The sequence below is a fragment of the Sorex fumeus genome, unplaced genomic scaffold (genome assembly GCF_029834395.1).
Source record: "Sorex fumeus unplaced genomic scaffold, SorFum_2.1 ptg000063l, whole genome shotgun sequence".
NCBI lineage: Eukaryota > Metazoa > Chordata > Mammalia > Eulipotyphla > Soricidae > Sorex > Sorex fumeus.
In genome coordinates, this window is record NW_026606120.1 from 72,048,822 (window position 1) to 72,073,313 (window position 24,492).

General features: G+C 51.7%; 1 protein-coding gene across 1 annotated transcript; it reads left to right on the forward strand.

Moving 5' to 3' along the window:
* Positions 1–12,099: 12,099 nt before the first annotated feature.
* On the forward strand, positions 12,100–24,198 carry COPZ2 (COPI coat complex subunit zeta 2). The gene is made up of 9 exons (XM_056127477.1): positions 12,100–12,259; positions 12,965–13,039; positions 16,375–16,456; positions 16,930–17,021; positions 17,446–17,501; positions 18,143–18,220; positions 21,358–21,409; positions 21,861–21,899; positions 23,797–24,198. The coding sequence occupies exons 1-9, from the start codon at positions 12,149–12,151 to the stop codon at positions 23,842–23,844; spliced, it is 633 nt and encodes a 210-aa protein (XP_055983452.1). The 5' UTR covers positions 12,100–12,148; the 3' UTR covers positions 23,845–24,198.
* Positions 24,199–24,492: the final 294 nt, after the last annotated feature.

Consider the following 24,492-nt stretch of genomic DNA (forward strand, 5'->3'; position numbering starts at 1 on the left):
TCCCTCGGAAGCCCGCCCCGCGCGGCCTCCCAGGAACACGTTCCTCCAATCAACGAGTCAGGACTGTCGTCGGCGCCGGACGTCGCCTTGACTGACGGCTGAGAGGACCCAATGGCTAACTACGTCTCCTCCTCCCTCTCCGGAGTTCCCGAGATTGACGTGACCTCTCGCCCAATGGCTGCGTGGCCCCGCCCCGCGGCCTGGGCCCACCAATAAGCGGAGGGACGGCTCTGTCGCCCAGCATTCTGGACCTCTCCGCCTTTCCGCGGCCGTTGGCGGTATTGCTGGTTGGGCGCGGAGCAGAGTATGGCCAGTGCTGTTTTCCGGCTGGAGAACAGAGGCATAAGGCAAGGGGTGGGACACGCTTTCGCCGTCGGAACGACGCATCTTTCCCCCGCATCAGGGTACCCAAGGTGACTTGCAAAAGTCCAGCAAGACCCTACGGGGCCGAGGCGCGACCCGGAGCATGTGTCTCATTTTATGGTGACGCTCGAGCTGCCATCTTGGATGCTGGTAGCGGAAACGAGTGTAGCAACTTCCGCCTCGTGCAGGTCTGGCGCAGCGGGTCTGCGACGGGTTAACCAGGTTTTCCTGACGAGGTTCACGCCGCAGCAACATCTTCCTGATTCCGTTGGCGATATGTGGCGTTATTCTCGATTTTTGCCCAGATACATGCACACTTAAGAGTTCTCTCTCTGCTCTCACCCAGCCCTACTTCCCAGCTCGCCTTTCAGGAGCCCAACATAGCCTTGTGACTGAAATATTACCCACCACATCACTTAGAAACCTGTTGAGCTTGCCCATTCTGAGGCCCAGAACAGGCCCAGAACAGCCATTCTGATTCACTTGTCCCGGGGTGGCATCCTGATAAGCTGGTTATTAAACGAATTAGGTCAGTTTCATGCAGCTGGTCACCAGACCTTATGTAGACAAACACTGAATTTTGTTTATTTTTATTTTTCTTTTTGTTTTGGGGGGGTCACACCCGGCGATGCTCAGGGGTTTCTCCTGGCTTTGCACTCAGGAGTTACTCCTTGTGGTGTTCAGGGGACTATATGGGATACTGGGAATCGAACCTGGGTCGACCGCGTGCAATGCAAACACCCTACCCACTGTGCTATTGCTCCAGCCTCAAACACTGAATTTTGAAGGCAGGCATTCCCAGCTGCGGAGCAAAGGGCATCCACTCAAATTCTTGGGGAAAAAAAAAGCTTCCTACTGTAGGTCAAAGCTAGTGATAGTTCATTAGATAACTTCAAACCTGTCTTCTTGAAAAATGTGGTTGGAAGCCGCATTTTGGGATAGTTTAGAAATTATCAAACTCTTTCACATAATATACAGCAGCACCAGTTCATAATATCCTTGCAAAACTACAAAGCTAGTATCCTTTTCAAAGACTACTTGAGAGAACATATCTTACTCGTTTTGCTGTTTATCTTCCAGAAAATGCTAGAATTAACTCTTTAAAAGGTCCAGAATTTTGTGTATTAACTCTTGAGTCTTCAAAACCTACAATGGTGCCTGAAACTTAGACACTTATTAGAGGCTAAATAATTAAAGGGGAACTCATCTGCAGACAAGTCTGTTAATTAGGGTTCTTGTTAAAAGAAGGAAATAATAGTTGGAGGAGGTCTGGTTTTGAAGAATATGTTACTGAGGAAATGAGGTCATTCCATCCCTGAATTAATACATCATAAAGGTAAATAATGCTTTCCTATAAGAAGGGAAGAGAAGGCTTGGAGAGAGAGAGAGAGAGAGAGTGCAGTGGTTAAATCGTTCACCTTTCCTGCAGCCAGCTGACCCAGTTAAATTCCCACACCCCATATGGTTCCCCCAAACCCTGTCAGAAGTGACCCCCAAGCACAGAGCCAGGAGTAATCCCTGAATATGGCCAGTTGTGGTCCAAAAATAAAAAAGGAGAAATAGAAATAAAAATGTAATTATTTACTAAAAATAGATCAAGAGAGACCCAGAGATAGTATAGGGTTTAAATGGCTGACCTTGCATGCTGCAAACCCTGGATTTCTGGCACCACATGAGTCTCTCTTCACCCAGTAGGCAACCCCCAAATACAGAACCCAGAGCAAGAGTTGCCCTTGATACAGTACTGTTGAGTGTGTCTTACCCCCCCATATATAAACAAATACATATACATATATATAACAATATATACAAATATATGTATACATAACACATACACTATATATTGATATATATGTACGCATACATACACTCCAAGAGAGGAGGTAGCAGGATGTGAATCAAATGGTAGAGTGTATATCTTGCATGTGAAATCCTGGGTTCAGTCCCCAGCACTACATGTCACCTCATTTAGATCTAGCACTGCTAGGAGAAGCTCTGAATGCCAGAGTACTATTTGGTATGGCCCTCTACAATGAAAAAAAAGATCTCACATGGGGATTGAGAAATACTTAAAAACATAGAACTAAAAGATACCAACTCTAGACTAAAGCTACAGGGCTTAACTACAAGCCTATTTTGAGCAGGCAGAGGAGATTGTAAACTGGAATGGTCATTTTGTTTGACACAGCAAATACAGGACAATTTTAAACCTTGACACAGTTTCTAAAAAAATCAGCTGGGCAATCCTTTATCTATATGACCTTGGCGCCAATAAAATGGAGCATTTTTGGACAAGTCCATAACCGAGTTTCTTTTTGATGGGCGCTGCAGGCTGTCAGGTGCCTGGGGTAGAAATAAAATCATATAGTACATAGAGGACTGCCATTAAAAATAAGACAAAGAGTCATAGAAATGAAACAATAACTAGATAGACCACACAGGAGAGATAAAATTTGATACTGTTACATGATTTTGCTACATTATTTTGTGGGGGGGTTATTTTGTTTTGAGGTCACACCCAACAGTGCTCATGACTTATTCCTGACTCTGTGCTCAGGAATTACTCCTGCTAGGGCTCAAGGGACCATATTGGGTCCTGGGGATGGAACCTAGGCTGGCTGTAGGTAAGGCAAGCACCCTACCTGGTATACTAGCACTCTAGCCCTGCTACATTAAAGCCTCAATTCATTGGGTGACTTATTTAAATGACCCGTGAGTACTTGAGAGAGCACTCCTACCCATCTTTTCCTTTCCCTTCTCACCAGTGTCTCTGGGGCAGAGGGAACGGGAGACACTGAGTGCAGGCCGGGCTGCTTGTAAATCCTCAGAGAAGAGGTGGGAGAGAGGAGCCTTGGAGAAGATGGCCTAGGAGGCGCAGTGTGGAGAAAACTTCGGGAGTTTTGTTTGAGGAGATATTTGGGGGCCATTCCCAGTGGTATTCAGGGCTTTCTTCTGACTCAGTGTTCAAGGATCACTCCTGGCAGTGCTCAGAGAACCAGAGATCAAACTGGGTCAGCCTTATGCAAGACAAGGTCCTTCTTCTCTCTCTCTCTTTTTTTTTTTTTTTTACTTTTTGGGTAGCACCCAGCAATGCTCAGGGGTTACTCCTGCCAGTGCTCAGGGGACCGTATGGGATGCTGGAGATCAAATCCAGGTTGGCCATGTGCAAGGCAAATGCCTTCTTCACTGTACTCTCGCTCTGACCCCTATAAATCTTGCTTTTACCTGCACTGTTGTGCTCATTTCCTTTTGCCTCCCTTTCGGAGAGCCCGGCAAGCTATCGAGAGTATCCTGCCCGCTTGGCAGAGCCTGGCAAGCTCCCCGTGATGTATTTGATATGCCAGAAACAGTAACAAGTCTCACAATGGAGACATTACTGTTGCCCACTTATGCAAATTGATGAGCAACGGGAAGACAGTAACAGTAACAGTAACAGTAACAGTAACAGTAACAGTAACAGTAACAGTAACAGTAACAGACAGTGGAAAAGAGATAGAAGGAGAACTGTGTTTGAGGTATGAGGTATGATGGTTTGAGGTATGATGAGGGGTAGTTAGAAAGTGTCCAACTTAACATTATGCAAAAGTGAAAAGAAATAAAGGGTAGGCAAAAGAGATAGTACAGTGGATAAACTGCCTTGCACACAGTTGACCCAGACTCAGTCCCCAGCACCACATACGGTCCCCTGCTTCCCCCTGGGAGTGATCACTGATCACAGCCAGGTGTAAATTCCTGAGCACAGCTGGATGTAGCCCAATAGGAGAAAACAAAGCCAAGCTGGCCTGTTGCGAGTGGTCCCATCTTAGCAGGGTGTGGACAGCACATATTACACTTCATATTTTGTGTCAAGATGTGGAGATTGAAAGCCTCCAGGTCAAGTCTGAACCAGTGCAAACTTTTTCAGAACCCACTGTTTAACCTATAAAACCCAGGGTGTGTCCTCCTTCACCTCCTGCCTTCTTTGACTTGACACCCCACCTCCACCCCCAATCCTGTTGCTGAAGACAGCTGTTAAAAGGACAGTCACTGGGGAAACAAAAGAAAATCCCATGCTGATGATGTGTCATCAGTCCTGGTATCACCATTAAATCAGACGGAGATCTGAGACCATTGGAAAAAGTGAGCGCAAGGACTCACTCCCTAAGGGAGAGGCTGAGAACCGTCAGGAAACCAGGCCTTGCTCAGGCAAGTCCAGGTGCTAGGAAAGAAAAAGCTGCAGGAAGCCAGACTTCAAATGCTCAGAGATTCGCGGTGATTTCAAAAAAAGAGTCACGTGGGGCTGGAGAGATAGTACAGTGGGTTGGGTGTTTGACTTGCACATCATGGACAGGGTTTTGATCCCTGGCATCCCATGTCGTCCCCAGAACACCAGGAGTAATTCCTGAGCATCACTGGGTGTGGCCCAAAAACAAAGAGAAAAAGAGTCAACTAAACAGTGAAATCCTTACATCCCCTCTCTCTGCGTTCCCTGTGCTGCCCTGGTGTTCCCCTAGGAAAGTCACATCCTCCACCGAGCCCAAGAGCCACCCCAGAGTGATACTTGCCAGGAAATTCTCGGAAGAGGGTTGTGGGAAACCAGACTGTCATTGGGGCTCAGATTACTTTTAGAATAGCAAGAATTGTTTTGGGGTTTTTTTTTTCCCTAAGGGGAAACCCAGTATTTTTTTTTCTTTTTGGGTCACACCCAGCGATGCTCAGGGGTTACTACTGGCTCTGCACTAATGAATCGGTCCTGGTGGTGCTTGGGGGATGACCGTATTGGATGCCAGGTATTGAACCTGGGTCAGCTGGGTGCAAGGCAAATACCCTATTGCTATACTATCGCTCCAGCCCCCAGGGAAACCCAGTCTTAATGCTGTTCTGGTTGCCCACTATTTTTCCTTTCCTTAAAAATGTTTACAAATGTTGCAGATCTAAATAAACAGTCCTCTCTCCAACTGTCCTTTAATCCTCGGGAATGGAGTAGATGGCTGCTTAAGTTTTCCCAGCAGACCTTCTGAGAGTGTCTAGGATTACACCCTGTCCATACTAAATGTTAGCATGTTTTGCAAGGAAATCAATTAGTTTTTCCTGCTAATCTAAACATCTGGTCTCCTTTCTAATATGGCAAACATCATTAGCAAGCTTGTTATCATTAAACCAACCAAGAGGTAATACACAGGAAAGAGGAGAGCCAGCATCTTCCCTGTACTTCCTACCCTGACTGTCTCAGGAGCTTCTCAACCTGGTTGCACCCCGGATTCACCTGCAGCGTGTGTAAAAGCATTCCTGCCCAGGCCCCACTCCATACCCCAGTCAGGGTTCCCCAGACACTCTCTCTCTCTCTCTCTCTCTCTCTCTCTCTCTCTCTCTCTCTCTCTCTCTCTCTCTCTTTCTTCTTATCTTTTTTCTTTTCTTTTGTGTGTGTGTTGGGGTAAGGGCACACCCGGTGTGCTCAGGGCTTACTCTGCAGGCTCAGGGGACTATACTGATGCTGGAAATTAAACCTAGGTCGACCACATGCAAGGCAAGTGGTCATGGTCATCTGCCTGCTGTACTTTCTCTCCATAGTCTCTCCTTTTTGTTTGTTTTGGGGCTTTCTCCAGAGAACTTGTCGTACTGGATATCAGAGCGAGTGCTCCAACATGCAAAGCATATGCTCCTGTCCTTTGTGCCATTTCCCCGCCTCCCCCACCCCCTTCAGATGTGTCTTATGTGAAGCCAGATTAGAGAATTACTAATTTGGACTAGAATCCAAGTTGGGGAAAAAAAAAGAACAACTGTGGTCATGCCTGAGCACAGACATGAAACATCTCCCAATTTTAGGAGGTAGTTGTTTGGAATTGTAAAATGGTCTCTCCCTTGACCAGCCCAAAGAGAACGTTTTATTGTTCAGTCATAGCTTGGTCTTGCATTCTCTGAAGCTGAGTTCAGCCAACCCATACAGCTCACCACATCAAGTGTTGGGAAATTCCCTCTGCCAAGCTCTCGATGTGGCCTGTCACTATCAACCAAGCGCTCCTGGCAGGTGGGGCGTGTGGGTGTCCAGACCCATAACTGACTTCTCAAATATGACTTACTACTTGGGCCCTCCCAAGCTAAGTGGAGGTATCCATGGTCATCTGGTTAAAAATTCAATTCCGTGTTGAAAGAAAGCCTCTTGCACTTGGGTAGAGCTGAACACAGGGGCCTGACCTTGTCCAGTTTCTCTCTCCACCTCCTCTTGGGACTTCTCCCAGAGAAAGCCTAGCGCGTTGAAGGATGGAGCTGACCTAAGCCAGCCGCCTGGAGAGGCATCCTGCCGCAGCGGTGTGTGGAAGCTGTAGCTTTCTCTGCAGAGGACGCCAAAAGCACACCCATCCACGCCTCACATTCCACACACCTCCCCCTCTTGACATTCTAGCAGGAAGGATGGAGAGAGGCTGTTACCCAAGGGAGCTGTTTCTTCTTGTCACACAAGAACAGATGCCGAAATCCTAGGACAGACAGCTCTAAAATGCGGTGGCAGGAGGGTGAGTCAGAGGAAATGAAACGGTCTCACCTCCAAGATATACCAAGGCCTGGAGGGAGCCTATTTGAATCACTCACCTCCCAAAGACTCCACAGCACAGGGCTGTGTGTGCAGGACAGATTCTCAGTCCAGCCGCTGCATACACTCCAGCTGGTTAGAATCATTCACAGCCCCCTGGGGGAGCTGAGCACAGGGAAACCTGAAGGCCCCATTCTCCAGAACTCGTACCTGACCCCCTCACTCCAGCTCCAAGTCTTTAGCTGCCTTTGCAGGCTCCCGAGTGTGGCCAAGAGCTCCCAAGGCAACGCCCCAGAACGTGTGCACACTGAGCATCTCGGTGCATACAGATCCCTATTAAGGGCCCATTCCAGGATGGCAGGTGGGCGAAGAAAAGGAGTCCTGGGGTATCTGCAGAGGGAGTTTGGGAGAATCATTTTTAGGGAGAATCTCTTCCTTGAAAAATTCAACTTGGGGTTAAAGCAATAGTACAGTGGGTAGGGAGTTTGCCTTGCATGCGGCGAACCCAGGTTCGATCTTCAGCATTCCATACAGTCCCCTGAGCACCGCCAAAGGTAATTCCTGAGTACAGAGCCAGGAGTAACCCCTGAGCATCGACGGGTGTCACCCAAAAAAAAATTTCAATTTTTGATATACATGATAACCTTTCAGTATCTAGAAAGAGAGAAGAAAAGTGCCTGACAGAGTAGAGGCAGGGACTGAAGAAATGTACATTGGTGAAGTGGTGAAGGGATGGGTGTTGGAACCTTATATGACTGAAACTCAGTCATGAACAATTTTGTAACTGTGTATCTCACTGAATTCAATTTGAAAAATTCTTTTAAGTTCAACTTTTGAAAGCTCTGAGTTCATTTATTTGCCACATTAAGATGTAAAGAGAGGGCCAGATTTCAGTGGATAGTGGATTGCCTTGCACACAACGTACCTGGTTCTACCCCTAGTACCACATATGGTCCCCGAATCCCTACCTGGAGTGATCCCTGAGCAAGAAGCCCTGAATACCTCCAGGTGTATCACCAACCCCCCCCCCAAAAAAAATTATGTAATGAGTTGCTAGAGAGATATAGTATAGTGAGTAAGGAACTTGCCTTACATGTTTCTGACCTGGGTTCAATCCTTAGCACAACATATGGTCCCCCAGTCCCACCAAGAGTCATCCCTGAGCTTAAAGCCCTGAGCATTGCTGGGGTGGCTCCCCAATTTTTTAAAGATGTAAAGAGATCCTGGCTATGATTACAATAGCAACAAAGAGGGCGGCCTCGTTGATGAGGATTTTGGAGTCTGTAAGCTTCCTCCCCTGGTCTTTCAGCTCCAGATGCCAGGCTCCTCTCCAGTGCCTTCTCATCTTCTCCTCCCTCGCCTCCCCCAAGGAGCCACACTGCTCCCTAATCCCTCATCTTCCCAGGCCTGCCTTCTAATTTCCACAAGCTGAATGCGCTCCCACTGTGGATACCATATGCCAAACACACACTACCAAATTCCCCTTGAGGCTTTTTGTTGTCCTTATAAATATGAGCTAAAAATGGACCAGTTCAGAGAAATACTAAGACATTAAAAGAATCAAATCGGTTACTGTTGTTTAGTACCAGGGAACCAAACAAAGCATGCTCCCTACCATGAGCTGTATTCCTGGGCTCCAGATGGGTATTGGAAGCAGGAATTGGGCCACCCTTGTTGGTGCTTCAAGGATATTCATGGCTCTGTGCTCCGGAGGTAGCCCTAGAGGTACTCAAGTACCATATGGGATACCAGGGATTGAACCCGAGTAGGCCATGTGCAAGGCAAACTCCCTACCCACTATATACTGCTCTACCTCCACAGGGGTCAGTCTTGGTGGTGTTCAGGGAACCATATTCTGGGGATCAAAACTCAGGTGAGGAGCCAGAGAGAGAGCACAGTGGGGAAGGTGCTTGCCTTGCGTACAAATGAACCATGTTTGATTCCTGACAACCCACATCATCCCTGAGCTTGCCAGGAGTGATCCCTGAGTACAGAGCCAGGAGTAAGCCCTGAGTACAGCCAGGTGTAGATCCCCAAAAAATTAAAAACAAGCAAGTTAGGTCAGCTACATGCAAGGCAAACACCTTTCCTGCTTTCCTATCTCTCTGGGACAGACTTTGTTTATTTTATGTCTACTGCTTTGTCCCAGAAACTCAAGAAAGGATCAAGGATCATATAAAGTATGTAAGAGGTATTTGTACAGCACATAAAACATGGTTTCATTCATAAGTATATTTTAGTTATTAAAGTAGGCAGTGCGGGGCTGGAGCGATAGCACAGCGGGTAGGGCATTTGCCTTGCACACGGCCGACCTGGGTTCGATTCCCAGCTCATATGGTCCCCTGAGCACCACCAGGAGTAATTCCTGAGTGCATGAGCCAGGAGTAAGTAACCCTTGTGCATCACCGGGTGTGACCCAAAAAGCAAAATAAATAAAAGGTAAAGGTAAAGGCCCTCCCGTTGTTCATCGATTTGCTCGAGCGGGCCCAGTAACGTTTCTATTGGAGACTTTGTTGTTACTGTGTCTGGCATATCGAATACGTCACGGGAAACTTGCCAGGCTCTGCTGTGCGGGCGAGATACTCTCGGTAGCTTGCCAGGCTCTCCGAGAGGGGCAGAGGAATCGAACTCGGGACAGCCATGTTGGCTGCATGCAAGGCAAACACCCTACCGCTGTGCTATCGCTCCAGCCCTAAAATAAATAAATAAATAAATAAATAAATAAAAATAAAGTAGGCAGTGTGGGGGCTGGAGAGATAGTACAGCGGGTAAGGTGCTTGCCTCGCATGCAGCCAACTGGGTTCTGCTCCTGGCTCTTTATATGATCTAAGCACCACCAGGAGTGGTACTTGAGTGCAGAGCCAGAGGTAAGTCCAGATCACCACTGGGTGTGGCCACAACACAAGTGAAATTGAAATAAAAAAAGTCCATAGGGGCTGGGAGATAGCTCAAAGGGCAGGAGTGCATACCTTGTATTTGGGAGCCCCAGGTTTGATCCCCCACATTTCATGGTCCAAGCACCAGTGGAATAACCCCGAGCATCCCCAAATGTGATCCCAGAATAAAACAAACAAAAACAGGGAGTCTGAATGTTTGTACCTGGTCTTCTTCCTGTATTCATTTATTCACCCAACAAACGCCTAGTAAGCACCTGCTAGGCACTGGGGACGCCAGGGATTCTGCTGTGAGCAAGATCTCTGACCTCACAGAAGTCAAGGTCCACTGGGGCAAAGAACTGTCTGTGTTTGTAAACAAATGCATGAAAGTGGCATTCAGAGACAGAGAAGGGTGCAATATTAGAGCCAATGAGGGTGCTGAGCTAGAGGATGTGATAGGTGGGCCCTAGCAAATCACACTCAGCGGTTGTCAGAAAGGGCTTTCTGGTACAGTCAACCCCAGTACAATTCCAGCACTGCAGAGTCCCTGCACCACATCCAGGAGCCACTCCCCAGCTGGGTATGGCCCCCATACCTCAACCCCCTCACCACAAATAGGGCTTTATGGTGATGACCTTGACGTTGAGATTTGAAGAATGAGATCTGTTCCCCTTTAGGAACCCCCACTCAAGTCATCTGTGATGAGTGAATGCAGAACACAAGCGTAGAGGCTGTGACAAGAGGGGAAAACTTCAGGGTCTGAAGTCTAGCTTCCACCTCTAGACAACTATTTTTGAATTTTTTTTTTTGGTTGGTTTAGTTTTTTTGCTACACAGGGTGCTGGCTCTGCTCTTAGGAATCATTGCTGGTAGTGCTTGGGGGGCCATATGGGATGCCGGGGATCCAACCCATGTCAGCCGCGCCAAGGCAGGCACCCTAGCTACCGTATGATTGCTCCAGCCCCTCCACCTCTAGACAGTATAGCGGAAGTCCCCACACAGCCCTTTTCCCTTCCCTTAGAGTGGGGGAGTTACACCTCCCTCCCATAGGGATAATATATATGAATGTGTGGATGTAATGCACAAGCAGGGTGTTATGATGGGTGGGTGGATACTTAGCATCCTCTTGGTTGGTACTGGGGGATGAGTTCCCCACTGGCAGATTACCCCAAGGTGAATGAAAATCTGCCTGCGAGCATCCTTACCCACCTGGGTTAAAGCCACTGCCCAGGGCCCCTTTTGTAGCCTATGCTTTTTGTACCTGTCTTGCTTCTGCTCAAGCCTGGAAGTGGGGTGGGGGTGGGGGGGTGGGAGGCAGCAGGAAGGCATATTGACACTTTTTCCCCCCAAGTTGAGAATGTGTGGTTTGGGGTGGGATGGGGTGGGACTCTTTTCTGCACAGAGGGGTCTCCCTGAGCTGTCCTCCTTTGTCCTCCCTTCTACATCCTTTCTGGGTCCCAAGGAGTACCTGTCCATTGACTTCCCAGGAGGCAAGAGAGAAAACTGGGCTTTGTGGCCCGGATGTAGATCAGTGGCAGATCACTTGCTGAGTTAAAGGCTCTGGGAGGGGCTGGAGTGATAGCACAGAGGGTAGGGCATTTGCCTTGCACGTGGCTGACCCCGGTTCGATTCCCAGCATCCCATATAGACCCCCGAGCACCGCCAGGAGTAATTCCTGAGTGCAGAGCCAGGAGTAACCCCTGTGCATTGCCAGGTTTGACCCAAAAAGCAAAAAAGAAATAAATAATAAAAAAAAATAAAGGGTCTGGGAGCGACAGATAATTGAGCAAGTAGGATGACTGACTGCCTTGCAATGGCTGGCCCAGGTTCTATCCCCAGCACCACCCTGAGCCCTGAGCCAAGGATAAGCCTTGAGCTCTGCCAGGTGAGGGGTGAGGAGGAAGGGAAAGGAAGGGAGGGAAGAAGGAAGGATGGAAGGGAGAAAGGAAGGAGGGACGGCAGAAGGAGAAAGAGGGGAAAGGGGAGGAGGGTAATGGAGGGAGAAAGGGAGGAAGGGAGGAAAGGAAGGAAGAAAGACAGGCAGGCAATTAAAACAAAAACTAGGCTTTATCAGCGTTCTCCAGCTTTGCTGGCTGGCCCAGGACAGCCTGCAGACGCGGAGCAAACTGACCCACAGGCCTGGACGGGAAAGAGGGACTTTTCCCGGGACGATCCTGGGACGCCGAGACTCTGGGCTTCAAGGAATCGAAAGGAACCCAGAAAGAGCGAGGGGGAGGTGCGGTGGGGGAGGCCGGGCTGCCGAGGGGCGCGCGGGGCTGGAGGCCGACGACTCTCGCGCGGCTGCCGCGGGGCGGGCGCTGCCCTCGGGGCGGCGGGGCGGGCTGCGCGGAGGCGGAGGCGGGGCGGCGGGGCGGCGCTGTCAGCTCGAGGCTGTGAGCGGAATGCAGCGGCCCGAGGCCTGGCCACGTCCGCACCCGGGGGAGGGGGCCGCGGCCTCCCGGACCGGGGACCCGGCGCCGCCCGCCCCGGCGGGGGAGTCCGCGGGGCCGCGGGTACGGAGCGCGAGGGCCCCGGGGGCCCGGGGTGGCAGGAGCCGGGGACGGGGGACGAGCTGAGGGGCAAGGGGGGGCGGTGCAGCCAACTCTCCAGTCGTGCGTCCCGCGCCTGAAAGTGGTGGCACCGTGGAGCGGTCCCAGGGAGGGGGCCAGGCCGAAGCCCGCGAGGAAAAGTTCCCGGGATGTCCCGAGTCGCGAGCGCACGTGGGACTGAAGTTTGGGATCAGTTCGGGGGCAGTGATGGGCAGAGCTGGGGGAAGGATGGGGGTGGGTTGAGAGTGCGCTGAGAAGGGACCCGGAGGGGCGGTTCCCCCCCTCCCCGGAACGGATCGCCCCCTCCCCACCCCCCTCGACCCTGACCCCGCCGAGAGTGCGGGGCCCCTGACCGACTCCGGCCAGCTGGAAGGAGGAGGCCCGGCGCGGCCGCAGTCCCCCCGGCCCAGGTTCTGTGATACACTCCGACTCGGGCCCTGGAGCAGTCAGTGCATGACAGAACTTGGGCCCGGACGGACCTTCTGCACCCAGTGGGCACGGCGCCCACCGGCCGCGGTGGAACATCTGCGTGCGACGGGCCCAGGTGGCACAGGGTTGGACTGGAGCTGATGTGGACCTGGGGCTAAATGGACGTCGGGGACCCGCGGCTGCCAGAGAGTCAAGGACTGGGCCTGAGTCGGGGGCCCACCGAGCTCTCTCCCCTGTCAGTTGCAGGAACCTTCCCTCTACACCATCAAGGCCGTCTTCATCCTAGATAATGATGGTCGCCGCCTACTGGCCAAGGTAACACCCCACCCCGGCCCGGGAGACCTGTACTACTGCCCCAAGAAGCAAGGCCCCCAAACGGCCCTTTCTCCTACACTCTGCTCAGCTTAGATGGACAAAAGTTATTCTGTTCATCCCCCAAGGGTTTCCTGTGAAGGAGCTAAACATTTCGGGGATTTATTTTTTGTCTTGTTTTTGGCACTGCAGTGCTTAGGGTTACTCTGAACCCAGTGCTCAGGGTTCCCTCTTGGTGGTGTGTTCAGAGCTCAATCCTTTAAGCTATCTGCTTAGCCTATTTTTGTTTGTTTGTTTGTTTGTTTTTGGCTTTTTGGGTCACACCCGACAATGCTCAGGAGTTACTCCTGGCTCTGCGCTCAGGAATTACTCCTGGTGATGGTTGAGGGACCATATGGGATGTGGGGATCAAACCCAGGTCAGCAATGAGCAAGGCAAACACCCTACCCGATGTTCTATAGCTCTGGCTCCTATGCTCAGTCTGTAATCTAATAATTTAGAACCAGTTAGGATTTTAGAGACCATCTAACCCAGCTGTTTTATTTCACAATGAAGAAAATTTGGTTCAGAGACACTAAATGAATGGGCCAAGGATCCAAGTATTAATATCAGCACAGAGAACTGAATTCAAAATTTTTCCCTTTTTTTTTTCGTTTTGGGGCCACAATCAGTGGTACTCAGGGCTCACTCTTGGCTCTGTGCTCTGTACTCTGTATTCCTGGTGATGCTGGGAATTGAATTTAGGTCTGCCAAGTACAAGGCAAGTGCCTTCCTTGTCACTGTATCTTTCCAGCCCTGAGCTCAGATTTTTTTGTTCTGTTTTGGGGTCACACCAGCAGTGCTCAGGGCTTACTCCTGACTCTTCACTCAGGTATCACTGTTGGCAGGGCTCAGGGAATCATATGGGGTACCAGGGATCAAATCCGGATTGGTCTCATGCGGGTCAAATGCCTTACCCGCTGTACTATCTTCTCTGGCCCTTATGAACTCAGATATTTTTATTTGAAGCTCAGAGTGGGTTTTCAGTGCCCCAACCATTTAATTATCTGTTACCTTCCTGAGGAAGTTGGCCTGGCAAACCAAACTAGGAAAATTAAAAAATAAACATCTATCATTTGGCACAATTAGCTACAGAACAGCTATTCTTTCTAAACTGACTATGAAATGCATTATAGATTTTTAAAAAATTTGTTTGGGGCTAAAACTTTGTTTTCATGACATTTTAATTAGTGTGTTTACACTGCAGCAGTAGCTAGCTGGAGATTCTCATTTGTTTGCAGATGGGATACTAAGGGGTAAATCCACATCCAGAAAATTAAATGCTTGAGCTGAGCACACCTTATCACAGGAAATACATAAAAGTAGCTCAAAGGGGTAGAGTGCATCCTTTGCATGCTAGAACCCTGGGTTCAGGTTGTAGCATGGCATGGTCCCCAGGACACTGCCAGGATCAGACCTCTGAGCATCCCTTACTGTTGCCAAAAAACAAACCAAAAGATGTGGATCAGAGTGGGCAGCTGGAGGCAGAGCATATCCCTGACATGTTAAGGCCCTAGTTTTGATCCCCAGCACCGTATTAATATTTTCCCACCATCACAGCATCACTAGTTCTATTTTTTTAAATTAACAAATAAAAAGAGGCAGATCAGAGGCCAGGGAAATAGGGGTCAAAGGGCTGGAGTACATTCCTGGTATACACAGTTTCCTAGGTTTGATCCTTGGCACCGCACAGCTTCCTGAGTACCACATGAACACAGTACAGCCCAGCATTGCTAATGGAATCAGCTCCCATCCCTGTTCAGAGTAGGAAATTGGGGACTGGAGAGGTAATGCAGGACTTAAGACTTTGGCCTTGCACACAGACAGCTTGCGTTGACTCCCCGGCACCACCAGGAGTGGTCCCTGAGCACAGAGCCAGGAGTAACTTTGAGCACAGCCAGCTGTGGCCAAAACCTGCCCCTCCTCCCAAATCAAAGATTAAGAAATTGAGAGGGCTGGAGAGATATGACAGTGGGTAAGGTTTGCCTTGCAAATGTGTGGCCCGGGTTTGATCCCTGGCACTCCATATAGCCCCTCTGAACACCACCAGGAATACTTCTGAGTGCAGAGCCAGGAGTAATCCCTGAGCATCTCCAAGTGTGACCCCCTCCCCCCATTTTTTTTAAATGAGGGGCTGGAACGATAGTACAGCGGGTAGGGCATTTGCCTTGCACATGGCCAACCTGGGTTCAGTTCCCGGTATCCTGAGTGCAGAGCCAGGAGTAATCCCTGTGCATCGCTGGGTGTGACCCAAAAAGCAAAAAAAAAAAAAAAAAGAGAGAGAGATTGAGAGGTTCACCAAAGCCAAACAAAAACCCATTGACTTTGCGCTGTAGTATGTACCTAAATGTGTCCTGAGGTACTAGCATTCCCCTTCCCCCTTCACCCCTTCCTGCTGCCACTCATGGGCTATTACCAGTTTCTTCACACCACCTCTCCCCATCTATACAATGTGAACAGTAAAGTTGTTGTACTTATTAATTTTTTGTAACTTTTGTTTTGGTGAGTCACACTCTGTGGTGTTCAGGAGTTACTCCTGGCTCTGTGCTCAGGGATCAGCCGTACTGAGATGCACAGGACCGCACCAGGGTTGGCCCTTAGCAAGGCAGATACCTCCCCTCTCACACTATCTCTTCGGCCTGTTGTACTGATTATTGTTGTGACAGAGGACCTCTGGCTCTGCATTCTTTCCTGGACTCAGCGAAGATGGTCAGAAGCACTCAGGAAATGGTAGTGTCCTTGGTGCAAGGGCTGGAACAGTGGAGCCGTGGGCACACCCCACCTTAGTACCCACACAGCTGCCGAGCCTTCAAAAGAGAGCCTAAAAAAGCTTCTGACGAATGTCTGCACTTAGGATGAGTGTTTCCCAGTACATAGTGGGCAGAGGTAGGACCAGGGAGAGGGCTCAACAGCCTGAGCATGCGGGAGCCCCAGATTTGAGCCTCAAACACTGAACAGGGAGTAGCTCCTGAACATCGCCAAAAAAGAGGAGGGGCCAGAGCTATACTACAACAGGTAGGGCATTTGCCTTGCACGCAGCTGACCCAGGTTCAATTCCCGGCATCCCATATGGTCCCCCAAGCACCGCCAGGAATAATTCCCGAGTGCAGAGTCAAGAGTAACCCCTGAGCATCACTGGGCGTGACCCCCCCCAAAAAATACAAACCGATAAGAGGAAAAAGTGCTGGGGCCTGGGCTCAGCGTCCCCTGGGGAACACCCACCAATTCCCACCACTCCTCTAGGGAGGAGTCAGACTTTGCAGAAGGGATGTGACCTCTTGTCCTTCCCTTTCTCCTAGTACTATGATGACACATTCCCCTCCATGAAGGAGCAGTTGGTCTTCGAGAAAAATGTCTTCAGCAAAACCAGCCGAACTGACAGTAAGTGAAGGCTGGTCACCCCCCCAAAGTTTTGGATTCATGTCATCAACCTGCCCCATCTGGACACACCTTTCACACTGGCCTTTCCCACCAGCCTTTCCCACCCACCAACCAGTCTCTTTCTTCAGAGGTTCTTGCCTCCCCCACCCCCAGGGAACCTTTGTTCCCCACCATCCCAGCCAGCCATGTTCCCCTCCCACCCCCACCATTGTGCCAGCTCATCCAGTACTGGATCTCCCACCCCTGGGGCTTGCCCCCAGGCACTTGGTAGGGGAGGGCGGGTGGGTATGAGCTTAGACTTGACCTGGGTGTGTAGACCCCTCAGAGTGAGGTGGGGGGGGGGCACAGGAGCCAATGGCAGTGCCCCTGCAGCTCCACTATCCCAGCATCCTTTTGAAAGGGCCGAAGGGAGGGGCTGGAGCTGGGGCCAGGCAGGGGGGTCAGAGTCCAAAGCTTCCACCCGCCTCTTCTAGCTGAGATCGCATTTTTGGGGGGCATGACCATCGTCTACAAGAGCAGCATTGATCTCTTCCTGTACGTGGTGGGCTCATCCCACGAGAATGAGGTGAGTTCTGTAGGTCTCTGGGGTCATGACTTGGAGTTGGGGTGGAAACGTCCAGCCTTGGTGTCCCCCCCTTGCAGACTCTGGGGGAGGGGAGCAGCAAGAATGATTCTCTGTGGGACAACACGTGTCCATGATTCCCCTGAGGTTCTTGGGATGCAGAAAGTCCTGGATTTTTATTTAACCAGCCCTCGCGGAGGATACCCTGAGTTTCCCGTGTGTGTGTGTGTGTGGGGGGGGGGGGGCGGATAATACCCCCTGCTTCCCTGCGCATGCGCGGGAGGGGCTTCTGCGCGGGAAGGGCTTCTGCCCTCCTGCTGCCGGGTCCCTACACAGGCCTCCCTGTCCCCACTCCCCGTGCGCTCTCGAGTCTCCCTCAGCTTCTCAGTCTCACACTGGGTCTTTTTGCTCCCGTGTCCACCCCCAGCTGATGCTCATGTCTGTGCTCACCTGCCTGTTTGAGTCCCTGAACCACATGTTAAGGTGAGTGATGTTCCCACCCTCTTGGATCCCCAGCCCCAGCCCCTGGCTCATCACAAAGGGAGCTTTTCCTCTCCTGCTCCTCTCTTGGAGTCCCCCCAAGACCAAAGTAGGAGCCAGAGCCTCCTTCACAGCCCGCTGCCCTTTAACTGAACCCCCCACCCCCAGATCAAGATCCCACAGAGGTGATTCCAGGGCTTGCCTGTCCAGGAGCACAGCCCTTGACCTGCGGGGACAGATCAGGGCCTCAGACTCAGGGTATTTGACTGGAAACTTGGGGTGGTTTTTACTGCACCCCCATCCAGTGCTATGCTGCCTGTCTGTCTCAGTGACCATGACCTGGGTTAGTCTCACTAAGAGAATCCAGAAATAACTGATTGCAGTAGGACGATAGCCATGCAATAGCCTCTCGGACAGCTGGAAATACCCCATGCCGCCAAGGGGGACTCAGAGTTGAAGCCCAGTCTGGGGGTGGGGGCAGGGAGTCAGGCAAAGGGGATCTGAAAGGAACAGACCTCACATGATGCTGCTCCCAGGACTCACATCACCCTGCCCTTCCTGGGGAGGCTTTGGGGAGAGAGGGCTGCCCCGTGCTAGCAGGATCCACCCTAGCACAGATGCTCAGGACTTGCATCTTTCTTCAGGAAGAACGTGGAGAAGCGCTGGTTGCTGGAGAACATGGACGGGGCCTTCTTGGTGGTGGACGAGATAGTGGATGGCGGGTGAGCAGGCGATAAAGAAAAGATGAGCCAGTGATCCTTGGGGCTGTATTGCACCCAGCACTGTTGGCACATCCTGGGGGTCCCATCCCTCACCCCACTCATGAGGCTGGAGGTTGATTTCTGTGTTATCTAAAGTCAGGCATGAGAGAAAGGTGGCTGGAGTCCCTCAGTCAGCAACTGAGAGCCGACTAGGCAGGGTGTTTGAGAAGCAGCCGAAAGAAACATACACCCTTCGGGAAGACAGACAGAGCCCCACTTCCTCTGCAGGACCCATCTTTTGTTGGGCCTCATGACCTAGTCATGCTCAGGGGCTACTCCTGGCTCATCACTTGAGTTGGCTTCCCGAGGTGATGGGGCAACTGTGCAGTGCCAGGGATTAAACCTGGGTCTTCGCAACTGCAGCGGGCAGGGTACTTGCCTTGCATGCAGCTGACTTAAATTTAAATCCAGCATCCCATATAGTACCCCCCAGCCTGCCAGGAGTGATCCCTGAGTGCACTGAGTCGTGATCCAGGTGTGGCCCTCAAATAAAACGAATAAACACCAGGGTCTCCTGCATGCACAACATATAGCCTTCCTTTTGGGGAGAGGTGGGCGCCATAGCTAGTGGTGCTCAGGGGCTATTCCTGGCTCAGTTTTCAGAGTTTGTTCCTGGCAGTGCTTGGGGATCATGCAGTGTTGATCATTAAACCTGGGCCTCCTGCATGCAAAACATACACTCCAGACCCTTAAAAAAGGAGTCCACACCCAGCAGTGCTCAGGGGATGCTCCTAGCTCACTGTTCATGGGTCATGCCTGGCAGTGATCAGGGACCATGTGGTACAGGGGCTAGAACCCGGGTCTTCTGTGACAAAGTCTGCATTCAAGCCCGTTGAGCATTTGCCTGGCCCAACACACCCTCACCCATGAGGGTAGAACTTCCTGAGCTTTTCCCCCACCCAGGGAGTGCTGAGGGGGCTCCCTTCTAGGGCTGAGGAGATACAGGGAAGTCTGTGAACCGTGTTCAGTAGCTGTTGCCTCCCATAATTACACTTCTCTCCTTTTAAAAGAAACTGGGTGGGGAACATCTGGGGCCACACCAGGTGGTGTTCTGGGGCTCCTCTGGCTCTGTGTTCAGTGGCCAGCCCTCTCCTGGTGGTGCTTGGGGGACCCAGCACTTCCTGGAGTGATCCCCAAGCACACAGCCAAGAGTAAGCCCTGATTACCAAACAAACAAAGACAAAATGAGTTCCAGAGTCCAGGGCCTCAGAAGCTGTGCAAGGTGGATGCCTGAAATGTGAGCTTCATAAGCTTCTGGTCTGGTCCTCAGAAGGCTCCTTCCCCCGAGTTGTTCATTTCCCTTCAATGTTGGGAATTTAACTGGGTTGACTACAGGCAAGGCAAGCACTGTAACTCTTATACTCTCTCTGGCCTCATGTTCTTTCCTGGGAAAGCTGGGAGTCCTTTGCAGGGGCTGAATTTCCAGGGAGGGGTGGGAGAAGTTTTGACTCTGGGAAAAGGACAATAGAAACTAATCACCTTCCCATCCCCCAGGTGTCTTTGTCAAAGCCTTTCTTTTATAGACCAGAAACAGAAGTGGGCCCAGGGAGTCACGCACTTGCCCCAGTACAACCTTGTGCTGGGATGGGTGGGTCTGGGAGATTCAGCACTGCAGGTTCCTCCGGGCAACTCACTGCCACTCCTGCAAGATATTGTGCTCATCACTGGGACTCCAGAACAAGAGGGGAAAGGCCAGGTTTGGTGGAACTAGAAGTACATACAATTTGGTGGACCCTTCTTAAGGCAAACACACATAGTTACAAACGCAAAGTGGGGGGCCAGAGAGACAGTGCAGGGGTCAAGGCACTAGCCTTACATTGACTGAGCTGGTTAGATCAGGCACCACATATAGTCACATATAGTCCCCCAGCACTTCCTGGAGTGATCCCTGAGCACACAGCCAAAAGTAAGCCCTGATTACCAAACAAACAAAGACAAAATGAGCTCAAAGCTCCCTGGCCTCAGAAGCTGTGCAAGGTGGATGCCTGAAATGTGAGCTTATAAACTCCTGGTCTGGTCCCCAGAAGGCCCTGCCCCTTCCCCTGAGCTGTTCGGGTTTCCCTCCAGGAAGTGTGAGCCTGGGGTGCTCCTGTCCTGGATTAAAGCTCCTCTGGTGAGAGAGATGGGGTCAGGGTAGCCCAGGGGGTTTCCAGGCAGAGGGTCTCAAGGAATATTTATTCTGGGCTCTGGGTCCAAGGGAAACTGATGTCTGTCTGGAGGGAGTCCTCTGGGAGAGGAGTCCTCTTCTCCCACCCCCACCGAGGGAGCCACATCACACTGCACCCCTACACCCCTAGCCCCCACCCTGCGCCCTCAGGGAATCACAAGGGTGCTTGCTGCTAGCTAAGAAAAATCTTGATATTTGAATGTTTTTAAAATGAAAGGGGCGGGGGTCTGGAGTGATAGCACAGCAGGTAGGGCGTTTGCCTTGCACGCTGCCAACATGGGTTCGATTCCCAGCATCCCATATGGTCCCCTGAGCACCGCCAGGAGTAATTCCTGAGTGCAGAGCCAGGAGTAAACCCTAAGCACTGCTGAGTGTGCCCCACCCCCCAAATAAAATAACAAGAAAAGAAAGTAGGGGCCGGGGAGTGAGTGCAAAAGGTCAGTATGTATGTGTTGCATGTGGGAAGGCTAGCACCATCAAATGTGATTCCAAAACGAAACAAAAAAAAGATCCTGGCAGAATAGATAGATTTTGGAGATTTCATCTCTGAGGCATGGCCTGTAACATCATAGTGGGAGAAAAGACAGGGCCCCAAGGGGTCCCCCTCCTTCACAGCATGGATTCACCCCGAGACCCAGGAGATAAAAAGTCCAGTCCTCTGAGAATTTGAGTCTGCATTTCACAAACACTGGGTCCTTCTAGATTGTGCTGCCCTCACCCGATTTGCACTAGACCCCCTTCACCCAGTGTGGAGGAAAAGTGTGAGCAGCAGGTGTGCAACACAGAGAAGCCCAGTGAGATAAGGGGGTGTCCAGGGAAGGCAGCTAGAGGCAGATATTGCAGGGGAGGGGGAAGGAAGAGGTGCAGCAGAGAGGGGCGCCTGGGAGCTATGCTTACCCCCTTTCCTCCTGCTCTTTCTCCTACCTTGCAGTGTGATTCTGGAGTGTGACCCCCAGCAAGTGGTCCAGAAAGTGAATTTTAGGGTAAGGTCCCCTGGGTACCCCTGCCACCTCCAGGCTCGTCTCCCACCTCCACCAACTCCTGTCCTCCTTGTGTGTGGGGGTGGGGCAGGGGGCTCCAGGGCTGGGAGGGCCGAAGCTTTTGCAGAAGCAGCTGGATTCCTCCTCAAAGGAATACCAGGTGCTGGGTTTGAGGGTGGGGGCTGTGGATAGACCTTCCCTGCCTCAGTTAGCTTCTGGGGTCTCTGGGAAACCTTGCCTCCATCTTTCTTCCCCTCCCTGCTCTCACCTTCCTGCTCCCGTGGACTGGCCCCTAGTGGGGGCTAGGGCCCTGCTTCCAATCAACAGGTAAGGCCTGGATACCCTGAACCGCATGCCCATCTCACAGCTCCCACCCCAAGCTCCTTTCCTTCACCTCTCTCTGCACCCAATGCCCCATCCCCGGCCTGACCCCCTTCTCACTGTTTGCCTGCAGACCGACGACAGCGGCTTGACTGAACAGAGCGTGGCCCAGGTAGGCCCTCCACTCACCCACTCACCCGCCGCGTCTATCTCGGCCAGAAATAAGCTAGAGGGAGGAGAGAACACTCCAGACGGGGTCTCGGGGGCGTCAGGGTTGAAAAGTCAGGGCGCAGGGAAAAGGGGTGAGGCAGGCCCAGGCCATCTGTTGGAGCACATCATTAGAAGCTTCTAGACTGTTTCCAGGTGGGGCTTGGTATTAATAAATGATGGAGCCTTACCAGCATCCACCTCATCTCCTGCTTGGGATTATTGCACCGAAAGAACCACTTCCCAGCCTGGACATGGCTGGGTAGCAGCACTTGTCCCCCAAGACATGGGCGGGGTGTGGGTGGGTCAGGTCCCTGACATGCCCCTCTACCCTGAAAGGAAACCAAATAAGTTTGCCCTGAATTCCCTGCTTGGTGCAGGGGCCCTTGCTGGCTGGCCTTGAGGGGTGGGGAGCCCACTCCTGCCAAACCCCTCCCCTGCACAGTCTTCTCTGGGGGTCAGGGCCAGGCACCTCACCTGTGTCCTGACCCCCTGCTTCTCAGGCTCCTGCTTGACCTCTGCTCTGTCTGCCCACAGGTCTCTCTGCCCGACTAATCCTGCTTTGTGGAGCTTCCTGTCCTGTGCTAATCCCTCCCGCTGTGGTGGTTAGAGGGCGTGGGCCTGAGGGGCCCTGACATGGGGCCACTTTCCTATGACTTTCTTCTTCCCAGGGCCGCCTCTGCCTGCTGGTGTGCGCTCAGGGCCCAGGGAGGCTAGGGAGGTTACAGGACCCTCCCCACAGTGATTAAGAAACTGAATGTGCGAACACAGGACCAGTCCCATGTTTCCAGGCGGAGAGAGAATGAAGATGTAGACTTTCCTCCACCCCTGGCAGCGCTTGGGGCATTGTGAAATTTGGGATCATTTCTGGTGGTCCAGGGACCATATATGGTGACAGGGATCAAAACTGGGGTGGTGGCAGGCAGAGCAAGCACTTTACCCACCTTATTCTCTCCTGCCCTGAATTCTTTCCTGCCCCTGACACTGCACCTTTAATGGAATTCCTGAGCCAAGACAAACACTGAGGAAGTTGCAGGTAGTGGATGGGAGGTGAAATGAGGGAGAGTGAGGCTCTGGCTCAAAGACTTGGGAGAACCCCAGGGGAAGCCCTCTGCGAGGAAAGGATATCCACGTGGGATGCAGCTTTGGAAGAAAGTGAGGTTTGGGGCTGGAGCGTTAGCACAGCGGGTAGGGTGTTTGCCTTGCACTTAGCAGACCCGGGTTCAATTCCCATTATCCCATATGGTCCCCTGAGCACTGCCAGGAGTAATTCCTGACTGCAGAGCCAGGAGTAACTCCTGTTCATTGCCGGGTGTGACCCAAAAAGCAAAAAAAAAAAAAAAAAAAAAGAAAGAAAGAAAGAAAGTGAGGTTTGGTGGCCAGGAGGGACAACCAGAGGGACATCCCTGGGTGCCCACATGTCTCTATTGTGTATGTGCAGTTTTATGGATTTGTGTAAGCTTGGCCTAGTTCAGGTCTGAGTTCAGGTGTCCAGTGGCAGAGTCCAGGCCAGTTGTGCCACATCAAAAGCAGATTGGGGTGGGTGCCAGCGATGGCTTTGAAAGTGGGAAGTCTGCAGGAACAGCCCTGCCACTGAGGAGAGGAGGCGGCTGCCACGCCCAGTGCTGCAGACGTCCCAGCCCCTGGGCAGGGCGGTTCCGGCTGGGAGCTGGCTGCAGCCAGTTTGGGCCGCTCTCCTTCAGGAAGGCCTCGCCCCACCTAAAGCCTGGCGGAGAGCAGCTGCTGCCACCTAGTGGCCAGAGCTTGCAGGGACCCTTAAAGAAAGTGGGCCCCAGACCCCCTCCTCACACTGCAGTGTTTCACCCCTTGACACACTTTTCCATCACCCTCTCCTAACACAGGTTCTTCAGTCGGCCAAGGAACAAATTAAGTGGTCATTGCTGAAGTGAAGTCTGTCCCTTCAAAACTCCCTGCCCCAGGCCATTCCCCCAGTGCCAGCAAAAACTTAAATGTCCCAAGGAATGGAGAGACCAGCCCCGGTGCTGTCCTTCACCCCCTCCAGGACTGACTCTTCAGGTGTCCAGCCAGTACTCAGAGCTGCACAGGTTTGGCTTCAGCGGTGTCACCCCTCTCACTGCCCTGCCACTGGGCTGTGACCAGTTGGGCTGCCTTAACTCAGCCGTTGGGCCACTCCTGACCCCAGCGGCTTAGATACTAAACCTGCCTTTGTCTGCCAGTGGGCTCCCTCCCTCTTGGCCTGGGAAGTGTGTGAGTGTGTTTCTAATAAAGGCTTCTGCACTTTCTGTGACTCATCATCTGTCCTGTGCCCAGTACCAGGGTGTATCCTCCTGTCTGAGGAAGGGAGGGGGAGTGTCAAGGGGAAGGGACACTTTAACATAGTCAGGGGACCCAACACGGATACCAGGAGCGCCCTATGTGGTGGGGAACACTGACTACGGTATTGTGACCCGGAAAGAGTAAAATTGGTGCATATGGGGGGGGAGGGGAAACAAAGAATCCCCCAGAAGAGTGCCTACATCCGGGTAAAAGACTTTGAGAGATGGTACACATATGGTGGCTCCGCTGGGGATTCATTT